General features: G+C 34.9%; 1 protein-coding gene across 1 annotated transcript in view; it reads left to right on the top strand.

The window, feature by feature from the left end:
- The first annotated feature begins 1053 nt into the window (after positions 1–1053).
- Positions 1054–21738, top strand: part of C4H8orf88 (chromosome 4 C8orf88 homolog) — a 37091-nt gene continuing 16406 nt past the window's right edge. Inside the window, exons 1-3 of the mRNA XM_021688395.2 lie at positions 1054–1126; positions 3082–3155; positions 13167–13242. Coding sequence (XP_021544070.2) covers positions 1054–1126; positions 3082–3155; positions 13167–13242 — 223 coding nt within the window. The remainder of the gene's footprint in view (positions 1127–3081; positions 3156–13166; positions 13243–21738) is intronic.

Here is a 21738-nt window from a genome sequence, read left to right as displayed (position 1 = left end):
AGGATTATTCATTCAGGAGGAATTGAAGTTTTTAGAGCAGGTGTGTGTGTAAAGGGATCATAGTTTGGAGAGAAAGAGGTTATATTCACCCATTTGTTCAGCAAATGCTTGTGTTACACCTACTTTGGATCCAGTCCGGGTACTGTGTTAGTTGCCAGGGAGAGTGTAAATGAAAATATTGTTCCTCACTTAAAGAATCTGCTCCTCACTTTTGTAAGTGTAAAAGACAAATCAGTCATTATAGTATAGTACAGTGTTATCTAATGCCATGATGTAGGCATATTCACTGTGTCCCATGAACATAGGGAGAGAAGGGAGTATTTAGATCAGACTGAGTGATCAGGGAGATGAATTCAGTGCTACTGTGGAACTAAAAGAGTAGTGGTGGGAAAGAAGAAAATAGATTTGAGAAATATTTTGGAAGTAGAATGGACAGGAATTAGAGACTAATTATGGTATGGAGGCTCTTATTTAGATCTTATTTAACCAAAGGTGATCTGAGGGAGTTGAAGACTTTAAGGAACATCTTTGGAGTCAAAGTAATGAATTTGATTTTGGATATCTTGAATTTGAGGTGTCTGTGATAAAATGTAAATAGAAATATCTTAAAAAATAGAATTGGAATTTAAAAGAGAGGTAGATGCTAAATGTATAAATTAGGGTATATTTATCATGTAGATAGGTAGTTGAAATCATCAGAATAGTTGAGGTCAGGGAAGAGGATCAAAGCCAAATTTGGAAGAATTCCTAAATTTAATTGGAGGAAAGAAGAGGAATAAGCCAAGGAAGTTGGAAGAGGTAGTCAAAGAAATAGGAAACGAACTAAAAGAAAAGTCAGGGAAGTTATGGGAGGAAAATATTTCAAAAAAGGGAATGTTCCATTGTGACAGATGGTATAAAGGGCTCTAAGGTTTCCACCTTAACTTATAAAATAGATTATCTTCAAATGAATGTGTGTGTGTGTATGTATATAAAAGCATCTTGATTATCTTGTTGAAAAGATAAGATACATTTTTCCTTCCTAAAGTATGGAACCTCAAGGTCTTTGTGATAATGGAAACCAAAAAATTGATTGGTAAACCGCTTCAACCAGCAAGACCTGTTCGTCATCTGACTTCTCCCCCTGGTGAGTAATCTGGGGTATATATCTTTAAATATTAATTGTTTAGTGGCTAAGTAGTATATGAAAGGCTAAATAATATATGAAGTAATTGTTTATGGTGGGTAAGAAATAATGAAAACTAATGATCTTGTTTGTTTGAAGAATTTAAAAACCGAAGAAAAAGACTCTTAATAGTCTGTGAATCCATAGTGTACCAGACTAACAGAGGTAGGAAGAATGGCTCTTGCCTGAGAACAACTTTTTGTATTTTTTTTATGTCTCATTTTCATGGTTAACTGGCTTCTGCTTAGAATGATACTCTAAATACAAATTGTGCCTTGTGATTATGATCACTGCAGAGCAATCATGCTGGAGAGAGAATTAGCCTTTAAAAAAAATTCCTAACAGCATATAAATGAATGAATAAATGAATGAATACAAACAAAACAACAGTTACAGATTAGGGCTATGCTAGGACATATAGTCTCATTTTTTCAGGAAATTTAAACAAAAATTTCTAAAATTAAAGATTTTTTCTTTTGCCTATAAAACTAGTATTTGGGACAAATTTTTGGAATACTTTTTCCTTAATTGGATTATTAACCCTTTATTTTTTTCATTGTTGCCAGAATGGCTTCTGTATTTTAACTTAGGTTTATATGTATATGTATTATATATCTCCTACATATTAATATATATATCTCCTAAATATTAATATATAAATATGTCAGCATCCTATTAAAATACTCTTTAGTCCATGTGTTCAACTGAGTAACTGATTAGAAAAGGGAAAAAAAATAGCTCTTTTATTGGGTGCAGAGATGAAGCAGAAAAGGTAGAAATGGCACCAGTTCCTCAGTCTTCAATTTGTTCTCCCATCCTTGGTTCTTACAAGGAAGAGTGTCTCTACTTTGGTCATGTTTCCTCTGAGGATGGCTATGACTTAAGACAGACAAACGAAATTAGGGATCTTCTGGACCATAGCTTTAGCAGTGTTGATGCCATCTCCTTCTGGTGTGCTGAAGAAGCAGTAGTTTGGGGTCAGGACTCAGCTTTTCTCCTAAAGGGAAGGGTATAAAGCCATTGGCAGCAGCTCCTTTCTGTGACCAGCCTTTTTATAGCACCCCTCACTCCCTTATCTGTACAGATTCAGTTTTTCATTGATCCTTTCCTTCCAAGTCTGTTATAGGGGCTAAAGGTAGTGGGCCCATCTCTCACTTAATTATATCCTTTTAAGATCCAGAGAGAAGTAGTTTTATTAGGTAGAAAGGCTTAGTAAATCAGAAACTAATTTTGGCCTTTTTCAGTATACTTCTGTACTCCCTGGCTAGCTCACATCCCCAGAGAATTCTACTTTTCTTCAAGACCCAGATAGAATTATTTACCTTTTTTTTTTTTTTAAGACTTTATTTATTTATTTGAGAGCGAGAGTTAGAGAAAGACCAAGCTCGAGCTGGGCTTGAGCAGGGTGGAGGGGCAGAGGGAGAGAATCTCAAGTAGATTCTGCACTGATCGTGGAGCCCAATGCAGGGCTCGATCTCACGACCCATGAGATCGTGACCTGAGCCAAAACCAGGAGCTGGACACTGAACCAACTGAGCCACCCAGGCGCCCCAGAATTATTTCCTTTTGTGAAGCTTTCCTCTATATCACGAAGCCCAGTCTGCTCTCCCCTAGTATCTTCTCTGTAGCCCTCATATAACTTGTTTTTATTATAGTAATTGTTTATGAGCTTGTCTTTTAAAATAGACCATGAACTCTTTTATCTCTGAACTCTTTTCACACTTACAACCCGTCCCCTAACACAGTGGCTGACATTTCATAGTGTTTAATAATATTTGTTAAGTAAATGAATTATCAGAAAACAATTCAAAACAGTACCTAGAATATCCTGGATACCTAAGGTTTTTGGGTGGTTGTATATCATTTATTGAAGTAATGGGTATTTAAAGTATTTTTCTTTTTTTCCCTTCTAACAGGAGCAGTATTCCCTTTCAACTTTCAGAATGAATATTCATGCAACACTCAGTGCTTACAAAGTGGAGTTAGCAGAGTAAGTCCTAGAAATTATAATAAAATGAAGTGTTGCAGACTGGAAAGTAACATTTGTTAGATGGTGCTGTGCCAGGTACCATGCTAGGTACTTTATATCCTTTTTAAAAAGTTATGATATATTTCAATATTATACGAAAGGAAATTATACCTGTTGCCCAGCATTTTCAAATCTAAACATTTTGCTGTATTTTAGAAAATGTTAAAGAGGGATACCTGGGTGGCTCAATTGGTTAAGCATCCAACTCTTGATTTCGGCTCAGGTTATGATCTCAGGTTTGTGAGATAAGATTCTCTCTCTTCCTTTCCCTCTGCCCCTCCCCCACCTAAAAATGTTAAAGAAGAAACCTAACATATATTTCAAAACCCCTATTTATCCCTCCACTAACCCATCTTCTCCTCACCCTCCTCTTCTCACCCGTATGTAGGTATATGAGAATAGTGTTCATTGTGCAGTGGAATCCTATTTCCCGCCATCCCCAAGTATTGCATTAAATGTGCGCAGTAAGGCTTGTCCCAGAGATGGGCCCAGAGAGGTGGTGGCTGGCTTGAGGGGCACATAGCCACATGCCAAGGTTCTGATAGGAAGATGAGCTTGAGCCCCAGCCCTGCCATTTCTCAGCCCTGTGACCTTACATGAGTGATTTCTTTCACTTCTCAAAGCCTCAGTTTCCTCACCTGAAAATGGGGCTAATAGCTGTCTTTCTCACAGGTAAGTGTGAGGAGGAGGCAGCAGTGAGCTAATGCTTCCAAAGTCTTAGCACTGTGTCTGGCATGTAGTAAGTGCTCGTTCCATACATGCAACAGTTTTCCTGGCTGTGCCTGTGGACTATGCCCCTCCACCATCCCATTTTCTTCTCACCCTCCTCCTTACCCTCCTCCAATTATTTTCAATTTGTTATTGTTTCTATGAATGTATTAGTACTTTTGCTACAACAAATAGAATTGTTTCAACTGTTTTATAATTTTATATAAATAGTATTATACCCACATGTGTTTTTGCCATTCTTTTTGCATTTAGGTTTATATTTTAAAATTTCTAACATAATTTTTTGACTAAGTAAAATCATCAAAATTGAAAATTGAAAACATATAAAATGGCATTTAGTGAAAAATTTCCCTGCAATCTCTATCCCCTAGTCACCAGCTTTCTCTGATCAGAACTAACCATTGTACCAGTTTCTCACCTAGATCCTTCCAGAAATAGATTATGCATGCACAAGCATAAGTATATTCATAATAAATAGAATGTTAGGCAACTTTTAAAATGAATAAACCTGTTCTATATGTGCTGATACAAAAAATCTATATATATCAATATGCCATGTTTTTTGTTCCATTTTCTATTGGTGGGCTTGGCACTTGTTTCTATTTTATAATAAATGCTATGCACATCCATCCATATGTTATATTTTATACATGTTTGGGAGGTTCTCTGCATTATAAAACTGAAGTAGAAGTACTATGTTAACAGGTAATCTTATCTTCAATGTTATTATTTACTGCTAAATTACTCTCCAAAGTGATTTGTATGAGCAATGAAGGAGAGGTCTGATTTTCTACATCCTTGCCTTGTTATTGTCAGACTTCAAGATTTTGTCTTGTTTAATGGATAAGAACTCATGTATTTTTTTTTTAAAGATTTTTATTTATTTATTTGAGAGAGAGAGAGAGCAAGCGAACATGAGTGGGGGGAGGGGCAGAGGGAGAAACAGTTTCCCTGCTGAGCAGGGAGCTCCACATGGGGCTCGATCCCAGGACCCTAATATCATGACCTGAGCTGAAGGCAAACACTTAACTGACTGAGACACCCAGGCACCCCTGAGAAATATCTTTCTGTTGGTTTTAGTTTTTAATTTTCTATTATTTGTGAAGTGGGGCATCTTTTCATGTTTAACTTGGCCATTTGGATTTTCTCTTTTTCTGAATTGCCAATTCATATCATTTGCCCATTTTTCTTGGGTTGTCTTTTTCTTTTTGGTTTATATGCCTTTAAACTGTATTTTGGATTTTAATTATTTTTCTTTTATGCAGAGCAAATATTTTCTTTCCTGGGAATATGGTTTATGAGAGAATTGTTTCTTTTTTGTGATGTTTTTGTTCAGAAGTTTTAAATCTTTTTTTTTTAATTTTTTTTTAAAAGATTTTATTTATTTGAGAGAGAGAATGAGAGACAGCACAAGAGGGAAGAGGGTCAGAGGGAGAAGCAGACCCCCCGCTGAGCAGGGAGCCTGATGCGGGACTCGATCCCGGGACTCCAGGATCATGACCTGAGCCGAAGGCAGTCGCTTAAGCAGCTGAGCCACCCAGGCGCCCCAGAAGTTTTAAATCTTAATGTAGTCATATTATCAGTGTTTTTCTTTATGATTTCACTTTTTATGTGATTGTGAAGTCTAACCATTGCTAACATCAAAAGATATTTTCCTACATACGTGTTCAGGTACAGTCTACCTGAAATTGATTTTTTTATAAGATATGAGATAGAAATCTAATTTTTTTAATGTAGATGACCAATTCTCAAGTATAATTCATTGAATAACCTATTATTTCCATAAAGATTTATGACGTCTTTATTGTATAATAAGTTTTCATATACATAAGGTCTTTCTCTGGGCTCTATTCTGTTCCATTGATCTAATTGCATGTCTCTGTGTCAGTACCATGATATCTTAATTACTCTTGCTTTATATTAATTTTTAATAAGTTGTTGTAGTGTTTTGTTTTATTCTATCAGCTAGCATGCCCCCTTAATACAGTAGTAATGTTTATAACTCTTTTGGAACCATTGACCTTCTTCAAAAAACTTTATATGTAAAAAAGTATATTAACATTGCAGATTTTATAGAGGAAAACCAAATCATATAATTAAATTTATTCCTAAACTTAAAATTTTGTCTGCTGCTTCAGTTATAATGCAAAAGCTACCAGAACCTATGTCAGAGGTGCCACATACATGCTGGGTACTTTTTACTAACTATATATTTTTTAAGCCAACTTTATTAAGGTATAATTTACAGTGAAATGAACCCATTTGTTCAATGAGTTTTGACAAATATTTACCCTACGTAACCAACCCCACAATGAAGATATAGAACATTTTTATCTTCCCCCAAAGTGCCCTTATATCTCTTTGCAGTCAGTCATTCATCATTCGTGCTTCCACTAACCCCTAATGCTCCCTCCTGCTCCAGGCATCCACTGATCTGCTTTCTTTAATTGTAAATTAGTTTTGACTATTCTAGAATGTCATGTAAATGAAATATAGGTATTGGATATAATGAATAATGCTGCTCTGGGTGATTATGTTCAAGTTTGTGTGTGGACATACACCCAGTACACAGGAATGGGATTGATGGGTTTTATGAGGAGTTTAACTTATAAGAAACTGCCAAAATGTTTTTCAAAGTGGTTGTGCTCTTATATTCCCACCAGTAGTATGTGCCAGTTCCAATAGCTTCATAGCCTACCAATTTTTAGCCATTTTAGTATGTGTTAGTATCTAATTGTATTTTAAATTTGCATTTTCTTACTGATTAATGAGATTGAGCATCTTATGAGCTTATGTTCCATTTTTCTTTTTCTTTTTTTTTTTTTTTGTGAAGTGTCTGTTCAAATATTTTGCATATATTTGATATTTGGGTTGTTTGCCTTGTTTGGGTTGTTTGATTTTGGGTTGTTTGGTTCATTGAATTGTGAGAGTATTGAAAATCAGTATACATGTGTGAGTTTATTTCTAAACTCTATTATGCTTTATTGATTTATATGTCTTTTTCCCCCATCTTTATTGAGATACAATTGACATGTAACTAAGTTTAAGATGTGATGTGTGATGATTTGATACATTTATATGTTGCAAAATGTTTACCACAATGAGTTTAGTTAAAATATTCTTCATTTCACATAATTACCATTTGTTGTTGTTACAGAGAGAACATTTAAGATTTATTTTCTTAACAACTTTCAGGTATACAATACAGTATTGTTAACTATATTCACCACACTACATAGGTACTCCTTTGTGTCCATCTTTTTGTCAACATCACATTTTACAGACTGCTGTAGCTTTATGATAAGTCTTGATATAAGATAGTGAAAGTTCACTAACTTCAGTCTTTTTCAAATTTGTCTCAGTTGTCTAGGTCTTTTGCATTTCCATATAAGTTTTAAATGAGCTTGTCAATTTCTACAAAAAAGTCTACTGGAATTTTGATTGAGTCTAAAGATTAATTTGAGAAGAATTAACATCTTAACAATATTGAGTCTTCTGATTTGTGAACATGGCATATCTTTCCATTTTTTGTATTTTCTAGCATAGGGGTCCTGAACATCTTTTGCCAAATTTGTAAGCATTTCATATTTTTTGATACTATTATAAATGGTACTTTTTGTAAATTTCAAATTCCACATGCTGGCTGGTAGGATACATAAATAGTATTGGTTTTTGTATATCGATCTTGTTCAATTCACTTATTAGATCTGTTTTTTTTGTAGACTCTTCCCTCCCATTCATGTTCTATTGTGGGAATAATTTTACTGTAGCTAGTACTATAAATACATAATACATTGCTGTTATTTTTGCTTTCACATGTTATCTTTTAAAATAACTTAAGAAATGAAATAATGAGTTTTATTTCACCTTTATTTACTCCATTTCCAGTGCTCTTAATTTCTTTGTATAAATTCATGTTTCTGTTTGATATTATCTTCCCTCTGCTGAATAACTTCTTTTAACCTCTGTTTTTTATTATTACCTCATAAAAAATACTTGAAAACTTTGACTTAAAACAATAGCTTCTTACTCTTTTTCATGGCTCTGTGGGTTGACTGAGCTCAGGTGGCCTTTTTCTAAGTTTAGTAATGTGGCTGCAGTCAGGTAGCATCTAGGATTGGAGTCATTTAAAGTCTTGACTGGATGGCCAGATGGCTTACTTACATGGCTGACAGTTGATGCTGGCTATTGGCTTATGATTCAGCTGCTTCAGTGGAATGGAAGGAACACCTACAAATGGCCTTTCCAGGTGGCTGTGGCTTATCACAGTTCCATATCTGGGTTCCATGACTAATGTTCTAAAAGATAAGAGGTGGAAGCTGCCAGACTCTTAAGGCCTGGAAATAAGCAAAGTGTCATGTCTGCCGTATTAGATCTGTCTGAGCAGTCAGAAGAACTTGCTCAGATTCAAGGGGAAGAGATAAAGAATGTACCTGTTGATGGGAGGAATGTCAAGATTTTGTAGCCATCTTTTATTTATTTAACAGTAATTTGAGGGGTGCCTGGGTGGCTCAGTTGGTTAAGCGTCTGACTCTTGATTTTGGCTCAGATTGTGATCTCAGTATCCTGAGATTGAGCCCCCTGTTGGACTCTGCACTTAGCAGAGTTGGCTTGAGATTCTTTCCCTCTCTCTCTCCCTCTCCCTTTGCTCCCCCCTAACCCTGGCTCACGTTTGCTGTCTCTCTAAAATAAATAAATAAAATCTTAAAAAAAATCTTAAAAAAACCCCCAGTAATTTGAATTTTCCTTCATCGTATTACCATTTCCTGGTCTTTGCCCATTCTTTATTATAGGCTTTTTTTTTTTCATTGTTTTGTAGGAGCTCTTTTATACTACAGAAATTAACTCTCAATGAGTTAGTTTTTTTGCTTTTTAACTTTTGTTCTAGGAGTGGAGTTTGATATGCATTTACCTTTTCTCATTCTCCTTTGTTATCTCAGTGATGTACATTTGTTTAAGATGAGTGACAGGAGGTGGGAACATTTTTGCTATACATATGAAAAAGCTATATAGAATATTGGGTATTGTACCATAAATTGCAAAGAGCCTTGACTTGAAAAAAAAAAAAAAAAAGACCTGGTGTTTATTTTGCTTTACTCAAGCCTATTCAGTTTTTCCATTTCCTAAACTAGCTATATTACCCCATACTTCCCAACAGAAAGCTGTTCTTTTCTTCCATAAACATTCATTTTTTTTTTTTAATTTATTTGAGAGAGAGAGAGAATGAGAGACAGAGAGCATGAGAGGGAGGAGGGTCAGAGGGAGAAGCAGACTCCCTGCCAAGCAGGGAGCCCGATGCGGGACTCGATCCCGGGACTCCAGGATCATGACCTGAGCTGAAGGCAGTCGCTTAACCAACTGAGCCACCCAGGCGCCCCTAACATTCATTTTTCACTAGTTAAGCCAGTCTAACTACTACTAATCCTCCAAGTATTGTTTAAGCATCATGTAAAGCCCTTCCTGACATTTTTAAAAAAAGATTTTATTTATTTATTTGACAGAGATACAGCGAGAGAGGGAACAAGCAGGGGGAGTGGCAGAGGGAGAAGCAGACTTCCTGCTGAACAGGGAGCCCAATGTGGGGCTCCATCCTAGGACCCTGGGATCCTGACCTGAGCCGAAGGCAGACGCTTAATGACTGAGCCACTCAGGCGCCCCTTTCCTGACATTTTTAAGCCAAGTTTGAGACTCCTACTCATTCCTTCCATCACACTTTCTGCATATCTTTATTATAGAATTCTCAAATTTTATTGATTTGATTATGTAAGATTAAAATTTGTAAGATGTATGATTTTATTGTAAGAATATAATTGAAAAAATTATAAAATTTTAGTATATGTATTCTTACATGCTATGAAATATTTGAAATAATCAGTATTTTTAGTTGCTAATATATGCAGAAATGACAAAGTACATTTTTTCCCCAGATTTCTTGAGGTTTGATTGACAAAAATTGAATATATTTAGGTTATACAACATGATTTTTTGTAAAAGTATACAACCTGATGATTTAATGCATGTATACATTGTGATGTGATCCTAACAATCAAGTTAATTAACACATTCAGCACCTCACATAGTTACCAAACTTGTATGTGTCTATGTAGGGGGAACACTTTTACCCTCGTAGCAAATTTCAAGTATATAATACAATATTATTAATTATAACCACCATGCTGTATGTTAGATCTCTAGAACCTAATTATCTTGTAATTGAAAATTTGTATTCTTTGACCAGCTTTTCCCCATTCCCCCTATTCTCAGCCCCTGGCAATCACCATTCTATTTTCTAATTTTATGAGTTTGAATTTTTAACATTTCACATAAAAGTGAGATCATACAATATTTGTCTTAGTGTCTGGCTTATTTCACTTAGTATAATGTCTTCCAGGTTCATCCTTGTTGTAACATGGCAGGATTTTCTTCTCTTTTTATGGTTGAATAATAGTCTATTTATATATTTTTCATCTATCTAATCTACCACATTTTCCTTATCCCATTCATCTGTTGATGGATATGTAGGTTATGTCCTTATTTTGGCTATTGTGAAAAATGCTGCTGTGGATGAACATGGGATTGCACAATCTTCAAGACTGTGCTTTTGTTTCCTTTGGATGTATACTCAGAAATGGGATTGCTGGATCTTTCAGTAGTTCTACTTTTAATTTTTTGAGTAATTTCCATACTGTTTTCCAAAATGGCTGAACCAATTTACATTCCCACCAACATTGTACAAGAATTCCTTTCCTCCCCCATTCTTGCCAACACTCACCTTTTTTTGATTATAGCCTTCCTAACAGATGTGAGGTGGTATCTCCTTGTAGTTTTGATTTGTATTACCTTGACGATTTAGCAATGTCCAGCATCTTTTCATGTACCTTTTGGCCATTTGTATGTTTTCTCTGGAAAAATGTTTATTCAGGTCCTCTGCCTATTTTTAAATCAGATTATTATTATTATTTTGCTGTTGTGTTATATGAGATTTTTATATATTTTGGATATTCACCCCTTATTGGAAATACGGTTGGCAAATATTTTTTCCTATTTAGTAGGTTGCTGTTTCATTTTGTTGGTTGCTTTTGCTGTACAGAAACTTTTTAGTTTGATGTAGTCCCACTTATTTTTGCTTTTGTTGTTTATGCTTTTGATGTCATATTCAAAAAAATCATTGCCAAGACCAGTGTCAAGGAGCTTTTTCCATATGCTTTCTTCTGTGGTTTTTATGGTTTTATATTAGGTTTTGATCCATTTTCAATTCATTTTTGTGTATAGTATAACATAAGGATAAAATTTCTTTTGCACGTGGATATACAATTTCCTCAACACTATTTTTTTTTAAAGATTTTATTTATTTGAGAGAGAGAATGTGAGAGAGCACAAGCAGGGGGAGCAGCAGAGGGAGAAGGAGAAGCAGACTCCTCACTGAGCAGGGAGCCTGATGTGGGGCTCGATCCCAGGACCCTGAACCTGAGCTGAAAGGCAGCCGCTTAACTGACTGAGCCACCCAGATGCCCCTCAACACTATATGTTGAAGAGACTATCCCTTCTCCATTGTGTATTCTTGGTTCCCTCGTCAAAGATTAGTTGAGTATAGGGGTGTGTTTATTTCTGGGTTGTCTATTTTATTCCACAGATTTATGTGTCTGTCTTTTTTTTTAAAGATTTTATTTTTAAGTAATCTCTACACCCAACATGGGGCTCAAACTTACAACCTGGATCAGTCCAGGTGTCCCATTATGTGTCTTTTTATGATAGTATTACAGTGTTTTGATTATTATAGCTTTGTAACATAGTTTTAAATCAGGAAGTGCGATGCCTCCAGCTTTGTTCTTACTCAAGATTACTTTGGCTACTTTTGTTTTTCCATATGAATTTTAGGACTGCTTTACCTATAAAAATTGCTACTGGAATTTTGAAATGGATTGCATTGAATCTGTAGATCACTTTAGATAGTAAGGATATTTTAACAGTATTCTTTCAATCTGTGAACATAGGATATCTTTCCATTTATTTATGTTATCTTTAGTTTCTTTAGTGTCTTATAGTTTTCCATGTACAAATATTTTACCACCTTTGTTAAATTTATTCTTAAGTATTTTCTTCGTTTAAATACTATTTTAAAAAGAAATTGTTTCTTAATTTTTTTTTTCAGATTACAGTTTACTTTTGAATTTGATTTTAGGTCTTGCATTTTAGTGTTAGTGAAGTGTGCCTCTGCTGAAATTGTCAAATTAAAAAAATTAATTTTTAAAAAGGACCATACGGTAGTTCATGTTGTTTATTAAATCTAACAGGAAGAGAAACTTTGAAGAATGAAAATCTTTGACATTTTAATATTTTTCTACCTCTACTTAAAACTAAAGATTTTGCTAAAATTTGATTTTTTTCTGATAACTTATTTTGATGACTCAGTATTGTAGGGTTATCTCATTACTCTTCATTGTGTCATAGGGCTAGATAACTAATCTTTCTGACTTCTTGCGGAGTTACCATGGTAGAATTTGCAGGTGTTTAAGGAATGGGGTACAACTTGCTACGATGGTGATTGATAGAGCGGAGATGTTCATTTTTCAGGATAGATGTCTTCAGAGAAACCTACCTTAATGAATTACCATGGTTCAGAGTATGGCCTACTGTTTGCAAACTATAATAGCTCCTTGACACTGGTCTTGGCAATGATTTTTTTGAATATGACATCAAAAGTGTAAACAACAAAAGCAAAAATAAGTGGGACTACATCAAACTAAAAAGCTTCTGTACAGCAAAAGCAACCAACAAAATGAAACGGGTCAGTATAAGAGATAATCTGAAGGATTGTTTGTATTGACCAAATTTGTGAAACTGATTATAAAATCAGAAAACCCATTTTTTTTTTATCATGAGAAATCTTACTGTCTTGTGCTGGATATTATTGGTTCTACTAGTTTATTATATGCGCTAGGGAGATTTATGGGAAGCTAAATTGTAATCTGGGTACTTCTTGGTGAGCATGGAATCAGAAGAGGAGTTAGTTAAATCATGACAAAATAGTTAAAGATATATGTGAATGTATTTTGAAAGATTTTTTTTTTTTGCTTATTTTTAATAAGCATTCTTACAAGATTGCTTATCATTTAGGCCAGAAATATGTCTTGACTAATACTTTGATTGTTTGGGAAAATAGTTTTGGATGGTAAAACAAAAAGGGTTATATAAAATTTTCAAGCCATAGTTAAAGTATGTTTTCTTTTTTTTTTTTAATAGTGTAAGACAAATGGAATGCAAGCCTTTTCTCAAGGTCATAATGAACAACAGCAACATCAGTCTCCAGTTAAAAAAGGTAAATTTTTTACCATAATTCCTAAACTTCATAAGGAAGTCTTAGCATTCCTGTTAATAGTTGCCTAGGTGCAAACCTTATGTACATAAGAAATTTTATTATATTCTTCCCATTGATTTCAGTCTATATTAGAAATGCTATAGGTTTGATTGCTTTACAGGAGAGACCATAATAACAAGGCTTAAACAAGATAGAAGCTTATTTCTGTATTTTCTATAACAGCTCATAATTGAGCTGGTGTATTCATTCTGCTCTGGTGAAGTGTTATTGGACTCAATCTCATTGCTTTGCCATCTTTAATGTATGGCTCTGTCTCATTGCCCAAGATGAATGCCTTTCCTCCAGCCGCCATATTCCCTGTCTAGCCATCAGGAAAGAGGTAAGGGGAGAGGTAGTTCTTAAAAGTATGACCATAGTAGCATCTATCACTTTCACTGAATATCTCATTGGGCAGAACTTAGTCATACTATACAAACCAGACTGGAAATTGTAATCTTTCGCTGTCTAGACTGCTAATTCTGTTACTGAAGCAGAAGGGAAGAACTGCTCTTGGGGATAACAAGTAGTCTTTCCCACTAGCTACTTTTTAATAAAATAAAAATTATTAATTTAATTTCCAAATTTTTGTCAGTCTATATAATTTAAAAGATATGAAAATACTCTATTAGCTTTTTCTTCTAGTATTTAACTCTGTATTTCTAAATAAAATGTTTAAATTGTTTCCAATTTTTTTATTTTTTGATATTGGCCGCCTATTTTGGAAAATAAGAACTTAACGTCTTCCACATCAGTTCCCTCACTTCTTTACCCTTCTATCTTCCCTCACAACCATATAGTTATTTCACAAGTTTCAGTTTTAACTGAATTACCACTCTATATAAATACAGTTGCTTAGCCAAGAGGTGCATATCTATTTCATACAATCCATCATTTTTCTTGGAGCTAATGTTTGCATTGTTTTTCTATGCAACTGCTGTTAACTTTTCCCCTTAAATGCTCCAAGAACTCTGTCACACTTACCTATAATATATTTCTTATGCACAAATATATCAGTTGGTATTTTTTTTCCCCCTGAGGAGACTTCTCTTTCAGAATCCTCCATTATCCTGTTCCAGTATGGGCTGTTTACTCCTCAGTACTGTTGTCCTGGAATGTATTTTTACTATTATCTTGGGATACCCCATTGTAATTCTTTGGTTTCTTTCTTCTTTTAATTTTTATTTTATTTCATTTCATTTCATTTCATTTCATTTCATTTCATTTCATTTATGAAAGAGAGCGAGTGTGACCTGGTGGAGGAGCAGAGAGGGAGGGAGAAAGAATCTCAAGCAGACTCTGTGTTGAGTGCAGAGCCCAATGCGGGGCTCAGTCTCATGACACTGAGACCATGACCTGAGTTGAAATCAAGAGTCAGCGGCTTAACCAACTGAGCCACCCACGCATCTCTTCTTTTTCCTTTTTAAATTGAAGTACAATTCACCATTTAAACCATTTAAAAATGTATAATTTGGTGGCTTTTAGTACAATATTGTACAAACACGACCACTATCTAGTTCCAGAACATTTTTATAATCCCAAAAGGAACCTCATACCCCTTAAGTAGTCATTTTCCATTCTCCCCTTTGCCAGCCACTGACAAACCCTAATTTACTTTTTGTCTTAATGGATATACTTATTCTGAACATCTCCTCTAATGGAATTATATTATATGTGACCTTTTGTGTCTGGCTTCTTTCACTTACCATAAGATTTTCAAGGTTCATCCATGTGTAGCATGTATCAGTACTTCATTCTTCATTCCTTTTTATGACTAAATGATATTTTCTTGTATTGATATGTCACATTTTGTTTAACTTTCAGTTGATGGACATTTGGGTTGTAAACTTTTTGGCTATTATGAATAATGTTGCTATGAATATTTGTCGTGTTTGTTTGAACACCTGTTTTCATTTCTCTTGGATATACACCTGGAATTGGACTTGCCAGGTCATGTGGTAATTCTATGTTTAATTTTTTGAGGAATTGCCAAACTGTTTTCCACAGTGGCTATACCATTTTACATTCCCAGTAGCAATATGTAAGGGTTCCAATTTCTTGATGCCCTTGTTAGGGTCTTTTTAAAATTTTTTTATTTTTTAAATTTTTAAAAAAAGATTTATTTGAGAGAGAGAATAAGCAAGAGAGAGAGCACAAGCATGAGAACACAAGCATGGGGAGGGGTGGAGGGAGAAAGAGAAGCAGACTCAGGGAGTCTGATGTGGGGCTCGATCCCAAGACCCTGGGATCATGACCTGAGCCGAAGGCAGACCCTTAACTGACGGAGCCACCCAGGCACCCCTAGGATCTTTTTTTTATTATAGTCATTTCAGTGGGTGTGAAGTGGTATCTCGTGATTTTGATTTACATTTCTCTAATGACTAATGATTTTGAGTGTCTTTTCATGTGCTTATTGGCCATTTGTATTTTTTCTTTGGAGAAAGGTCTATCCAAGTCCCTTGACCATATATTAATTGGGTTATTTTATTTTTGTGGTTGAGTTATGAGTTTTGGATACTACACTTTCATTTATTTTCCCTCTGCAACTTCCCTCCCCCCGCCTGCATGCTCACTTCCTTTCTTCCCCTCCACACACACACACACACACACGTACGTGTGTGTATATAAGGTATTTGAGATATATATATTAGACCTTTATCAGATATATGATACTAGGCTCTTATCAGATATATACTTATCAGATGTATAATTTACACATATTTTCTCCTATACTAGAGTTTCTTTTCATTCTCTTGATAAGTGTACGTATCTGTACAAATTAAAAAAAAATTGATGAAGTCTAGTTTCTTTTTTCTTTTGTTGCTCATGGTTTTGATGTCATGTTTAAGAAATCATTGCCAAATCTCAAGTCATGGAGATTTACCCCTATAAGTTTTATAATTTTAGCTCTTACATTTAAATCTTTTTTTCCATTTTGAATTAGTTTTTATATATGGTGTTAAGTATAAGCCCAAATTCAATTTTTTTTTGCCTTGGATATCCAGTTGTCTCATCACCATTTGTTAAAGAGACTATTTTTTCTCCATTGGATGATCTTGGCACCTTTGTTGAAAATCATTTGAGCACAGGAGTATGTTTTTATTCCTCGACTTTCAGTTTTGTTTTCTTGATGATATGTCTGTCCTATACCGGTACCACACTGTTTTGATTACTGTAGCTATATAGTAAGTTTTGAAATTGGGAAGCGTGAGTCTTCAACTTTGTTCTTTTTCAAGATTGTTTTGGTTATTTGGGGTTTCTTGCAATTCCATGTGATTTTTAGGATCAGCTTTCCCATTTCTGCAAAAAAGGCTCCTTTTCTTTCAAAAGGAATTTTGATAGGGCTAACCATAGTGAATTTGTAGATCACTTTGAGGGATGTTAACAATATTAAATTTTTCAGTCCATGAACATGGAGTATATTTCCATTTATTTCAATCTTTATTTTATCAGTGTCTTGGTTTTCAGTGTATAAGTCTTGTACCTCTTCAGTTAAATTTACTCCTAATTATTCTTTGTCATGCTAATGGAACTGTTTTCTTAATTTCCTTTTGGACTGTTTATTGATAGTGTAGAAAATACAACTGATTTTGTGTGGGGACATTGAGCTTACAGAAATAAAAAGGGTTATAAGAATACCCAGTAGTGCAATTGCTGGGTCGTATGGTAGCTCTATTTTCAACTTTTCTCCTGCTGGGTTTAGGCTTTATTTGCTGTTCTTTCTCCAGCTCCTTTAGGTGTAGGGTTAGGTTGTGTATTTAGACCTTTCTTGTTTCTTGAGAAAGGCTTGTATTGCTATATACTTTCCTCTTAGGACTGCCTTTGCTGCATCCCAAAGATTTTGAACAGTTGTGATTTCATTTTCATTTGTTTCCATGAGTTTTTTTTTAATAATTCTTTAATTTCCTGGTTGACCCATTCATTCTTTAGTAGGATGCTCTTTAGCCTCCACGTATTTGAGTTCTTTCCGACTTTCCTCTTGTGATTGAGTTCTAGTTTCAAAGCATTGTGGTCTGAAAATATGCAGGGAATGATCCCAATCAAAAACTAATGATGTAATGTATGGTGATTAACATAACATAATAAAATTAAAAAAAAAGGATTATAAGAAAATACTACTAACAGTTAAGTATATGGCAACAAATTAGATAACCTAGGTTCAATGGAAAAATTACTAAAAACATAGAAATTAACCAAAACTTCCTTAAGATGAAATAGAGTATCTAAATAAATATATAGCAAGTATGGAGATTGAATTTGTAATAAAAATCTCCTAACAAAGAAAAGTCCAGGACTTGATGGCTCCACTGGTGAATTCTACCAAACATTTAAAGAAGAATTAACACGACTTTCTCAAACTCTTCCAAAATATTGAAGAGGAACACTTCTCAACTATCCTGTTAGGCCAATATTACTCTGATACCAAAGCCAGACAAAGACATCATATGAAAAGAAAACTACAGCTCAGTAATCCTTAGAATATAGGTACAAAAATACCAGTAAACCAAACCTAGCAGCAGGAAAAAACATCTTTTTCATTCATTCACTTTTAACTTATTTTTGTGATTGGATCTAAAGTGAGTATCTTGAGACAGCATATAATTGGATCATATTTTTAATCCATTCCTCCAATCTCTGCCCTTTAATTGGAGTGCTTATGACTGACATTTAATTGAAATTATTTAATAAGGAAGGACTAATTTCACCCATTTTGCTGTTTGTCTTCTATAAGCCTTATATCTTTTTTGTTTTTCATTTCCTCCATTTCCTCCATTAATGCCTTCTTTTGTGTTTAATAGATCCTACTCCATCATTTTTATTTCCTTTTTTATCCCTTATTATATATTTTGAAGTTATTTTCCTAGTAGTTACACTGGGGAATTACTTAATTCACAACAATCTAGTGTGAATATCAATTTAGTTTCAATATTATACAAAACTTTCCCCTATATAGTTTCATCCCACCTTACAATGCCATTGTCACAAATTCCATCTTCAAATGTTGTATAATCTATTAACCTAGATTTATAATTCTGCAATTTTATGTATTTGTCTTTCAAGTCATATAGAAATAAAGGGGAGTAACATCCAAAAATTCATTGATATTAGTTTTTAACTGGCCAATGTAGATAGATTTACTGGTGTTTACTTCTCAATGTGGATTCCAGTTACTTTGTACTTTCTTATTTCAGCTTAAAGGATTCCCTTTAGCATTTTTTCTAAGGCAAAGATTGTCTTATAACAGTTTGCTTATAATGCATCTCAGTGTGAACCTCTTTGAGTGTATTCAATTTGTAGCTCATCGAGCTTCTTTGTTGTGTCAGTGCATGTATTTCATCAAATTGGGGAGTTTTCTGCCATTATTTCTTTAAATTTTTTTTTTGTCCTTTCTCTCTCCCCTCTCCTCCTGTGACTCCCATTATGCGTTTGTTGGTATTCTCGCTGTGCTCTCACAAGTATCTTAGGTGCTGTACATTCTTTACTTTTTTTTCTTTCTACTCCTCAGACTGGGTAATGTCAGTTGACTTTAAATTTGCTGACTCTTCTGCCTGCTCATATCTGCTATTGAACCATTCTAGTGAAGTTTTCATTTTGGTTATTGTACTTTTTTTCCCAGAATTTGTTTGGTTCCTTTTTATACTTTTTATTTCTTTATCGATATTTTCTTTTTGGCAAGACACTTTCTTATGGTTTCCTTTAGTTTTTTGAGCATACTTAAAATAGTTTATTTAAAGTCTTTCTCTTGGGCACCTGGGTGGCTCAGTTGTTAAGTGTCTGCCTTTGGCTCAGGTCATGATCCCAGGGTCCTGGGATTGAGTCCCACATCGGGCTCCCTGCTCAGCAGGAAGCCTGCTACTCCCTCTCCCACTCCCCCTGCTTGTGTTCCCTCTCTCGCTGTGTCTCTCTCTGTCAAATAAATAAATAAAATCTTTAAAACAATAAAGTCTTTCTCTAGTAAATCCAGTATCTCTGCATCCTCAGAGAAAGTTTCTATTAATTTCTCTTTTTCCTGTGTATGGGGCATACTTTCTTCATTCTTTGCATGCATTGTATTTTGATGTGTTTTTGAAAACTGAGTATTTTGAGTATAATGTATTAACTCTGGAAATCAGATTTTCTCCTTTTTGAAGGGTCTGTCGCTGCTTGTTGTAATTTTGTTGTCTGTCTAGTGACTTTTGTGAACTAATGTTGTAAAGTCTATGTTACATGTGAGCCACTCACGTCTCTGTTGTGATATATTCATGGTCAGCTGATGATTTGGCAGAGAATTCCTTCAATACCTAAAACCAAAAAACAGAAAAGGAAAAAAAAAACCTCTCCTAATCTTTGCATATGGCTTCTACATGTGTGTTGGGGTGTGCCTTTAGTAAGTACTGGATCGGGCAGTTTACAACTCTTCCTTTGACTTTACTTCTTTTTTTTTTTTTTTTAGATTTATTTATTTATTTGACAGAGAGAGACACAGCGAGAGAGGGAACACAAGCGGGGGAGTGGGAGAGGGAGAAGCAGGCTTCCCGCGGAGCAGGGAGCCCGATGCGGGGCTTGATCCCAGGACCCTGGGATCATGACCTGAGCCGAAGGCAGACGCTTCACAACTGAGCCACCCAGGCGCCTCTTGACTTTACTTCTTGCTTCTGAGAAACTGGAAGGTCAGCCAGAGGTGACAGCTTAGGACCTTCTCAAGTCTTTCTATGAGCATGAGCCTAGCCTTTACATTGCATGTAGCCTTGTAGATTCCTAGGAACATCTGAGTCTTTCTGTGCCCTTTATTCCCCAAAGCATCTTTTTCCCTAATCTTTATTCCTAAGCTTTTTGGGTTTTCCTATTGTTTGTTTTAATTGTTATTCCTTCTCCCAGGTGGAATTGGCTAATACATTTTTCTATAAATGTTTTGACAAATGGATTCAGATAGCAGCCTCAGGTCCAGGAGAGTTCTTAGGTGAGAAAAAGGCAAGTCCTTTGAGATGGTTCTTTAGGGAGCCACCAGACAGGTCAAAATGAACAACCATAGTTCTCTGAGAATATGATTTGCACTGCTCTCTCCAGTACTGGGAACCTGTACCAGGAATGAGAGCAGTTGTTTTCAAGGCCATTGCCAAGCTGGACTGGGGGAGATGTTCTCAGGCAAGTTAAAATACTACAAAACTCGTTAGCAAATTTAGCTGTTCTTTTCTTTACTAAGCATCCCCCTGGTTTGGTAAACGTTTGATTCCAGAAAAAGTTGGTTCTGGAAGTTTTTGACAGTTTGTTGCTTTGGTGGAGGGATAGACTTTTAGGGTTTCTTTCTTCGTTACTTTTGCTTGGTTACTTGCTTGTTTCTTGACTCTTAGGTTTTCTTCTTTTCTCATTTACCTCCTCATTTTGCTCAGTGCATTTTCCAGGAGCTTCAAAAAAAGGGTATTGGTTTGTGAATTCTTTGAATTTGTGTATTTGAAAAGGTACTAATTACATGCTTGATTGATAGTTTGGTTAGATAGAAAATTCCAGGTAGAATGAACCTCTAAAGTCAGACACAGAAGGTTGAATATTGTATGATTCCGTTTATATAAAATATCTAGAAAATGCAAATTCATAGAAAGAATGATTGCTTAGATGGGATTGAGAATGGAGAGTGACTACAAACGGGAATGAGGTATCAGATGGTAGTTGATATAAATATTCTAAAACTAGATTGTGGCAGTGATTTCCCAGCTCTGTAAATATACTAAAAATCATTCAGTTGCACACTCAAAAGGAATGAATTTTATAGTATGTGAATTATACTTCAACAAAGCTATGGAGGAGGAGGAAAAGGAGAATTTGCAGAATTCTGCTTGGTAGTATTGTCAAAACTTGCCAAGTGAAACCTTCCTGAGGCAGGGAATATCTTAAACATCAGGAGGCTGTACTTTGGGAACACACATTCATACAGAACTAGCTGCGTTTTCATAGTATGGATTAAATATAAAATTTGATTAACAAAATTCCAGGTTGAAAATTATTTTCATTCTAAAATTTTAAGGCATTTAGCTTCATTTTCCAGCAGGCTGTATTAATTGGCTTTTAATTCTACAAAGTTCAGTGCCATTCAGGTCCCCAGTACTTACAAATGGCCTTGTTTTCTGTTCTTGTTTTTGTTTTTGCTGTTATTGGCTTTGGAAGTATTTTGGATTATGCGTTTATCTTTGCTCTTCTAAATTTCCTTTGTGTAGGCTTTTTTCCCCTCAATTTTTTTTTCTGGGAAGTTGGTGCACTTTGGTTCTTCTGATGTGGAATTTTGTGGATATTTCTTTGATAATTTTCTCATCTCCATCTTCTCTGTTTTCTTCCTGAAATGTCTATTATAGTCAGATATTAGTGATATTAGTCTACTTGATTCTCTAATTTTCTTTCTTATTTTCTATCTTCTCATTCTTTTGGTTTTGCTTCCTAATATAGCTTTCCCCAATTTCTTTATCTGGCAGCACAGTCCAGAGAACA

Source organism: Neomonachus schauinslandi, chromosome 4 (assembly GCF_002201575.2).
Source record: "Neomonachus schauinslandi chromosome 4, ASM220157v2, whole genome shotgun sequence".
NCBI classification, from domain to species: Eukaryota; Metazoa; Chordata; class Mammalia; order Carnivora; family Phocidae; genus Neomonachus; species Neomonachus schauinslandi.
The sequence above is the reverse complement of the archived record's forward strand: the minus strand, read 5'-3'. Positions and strand labels throughout refer to the sequence as shown.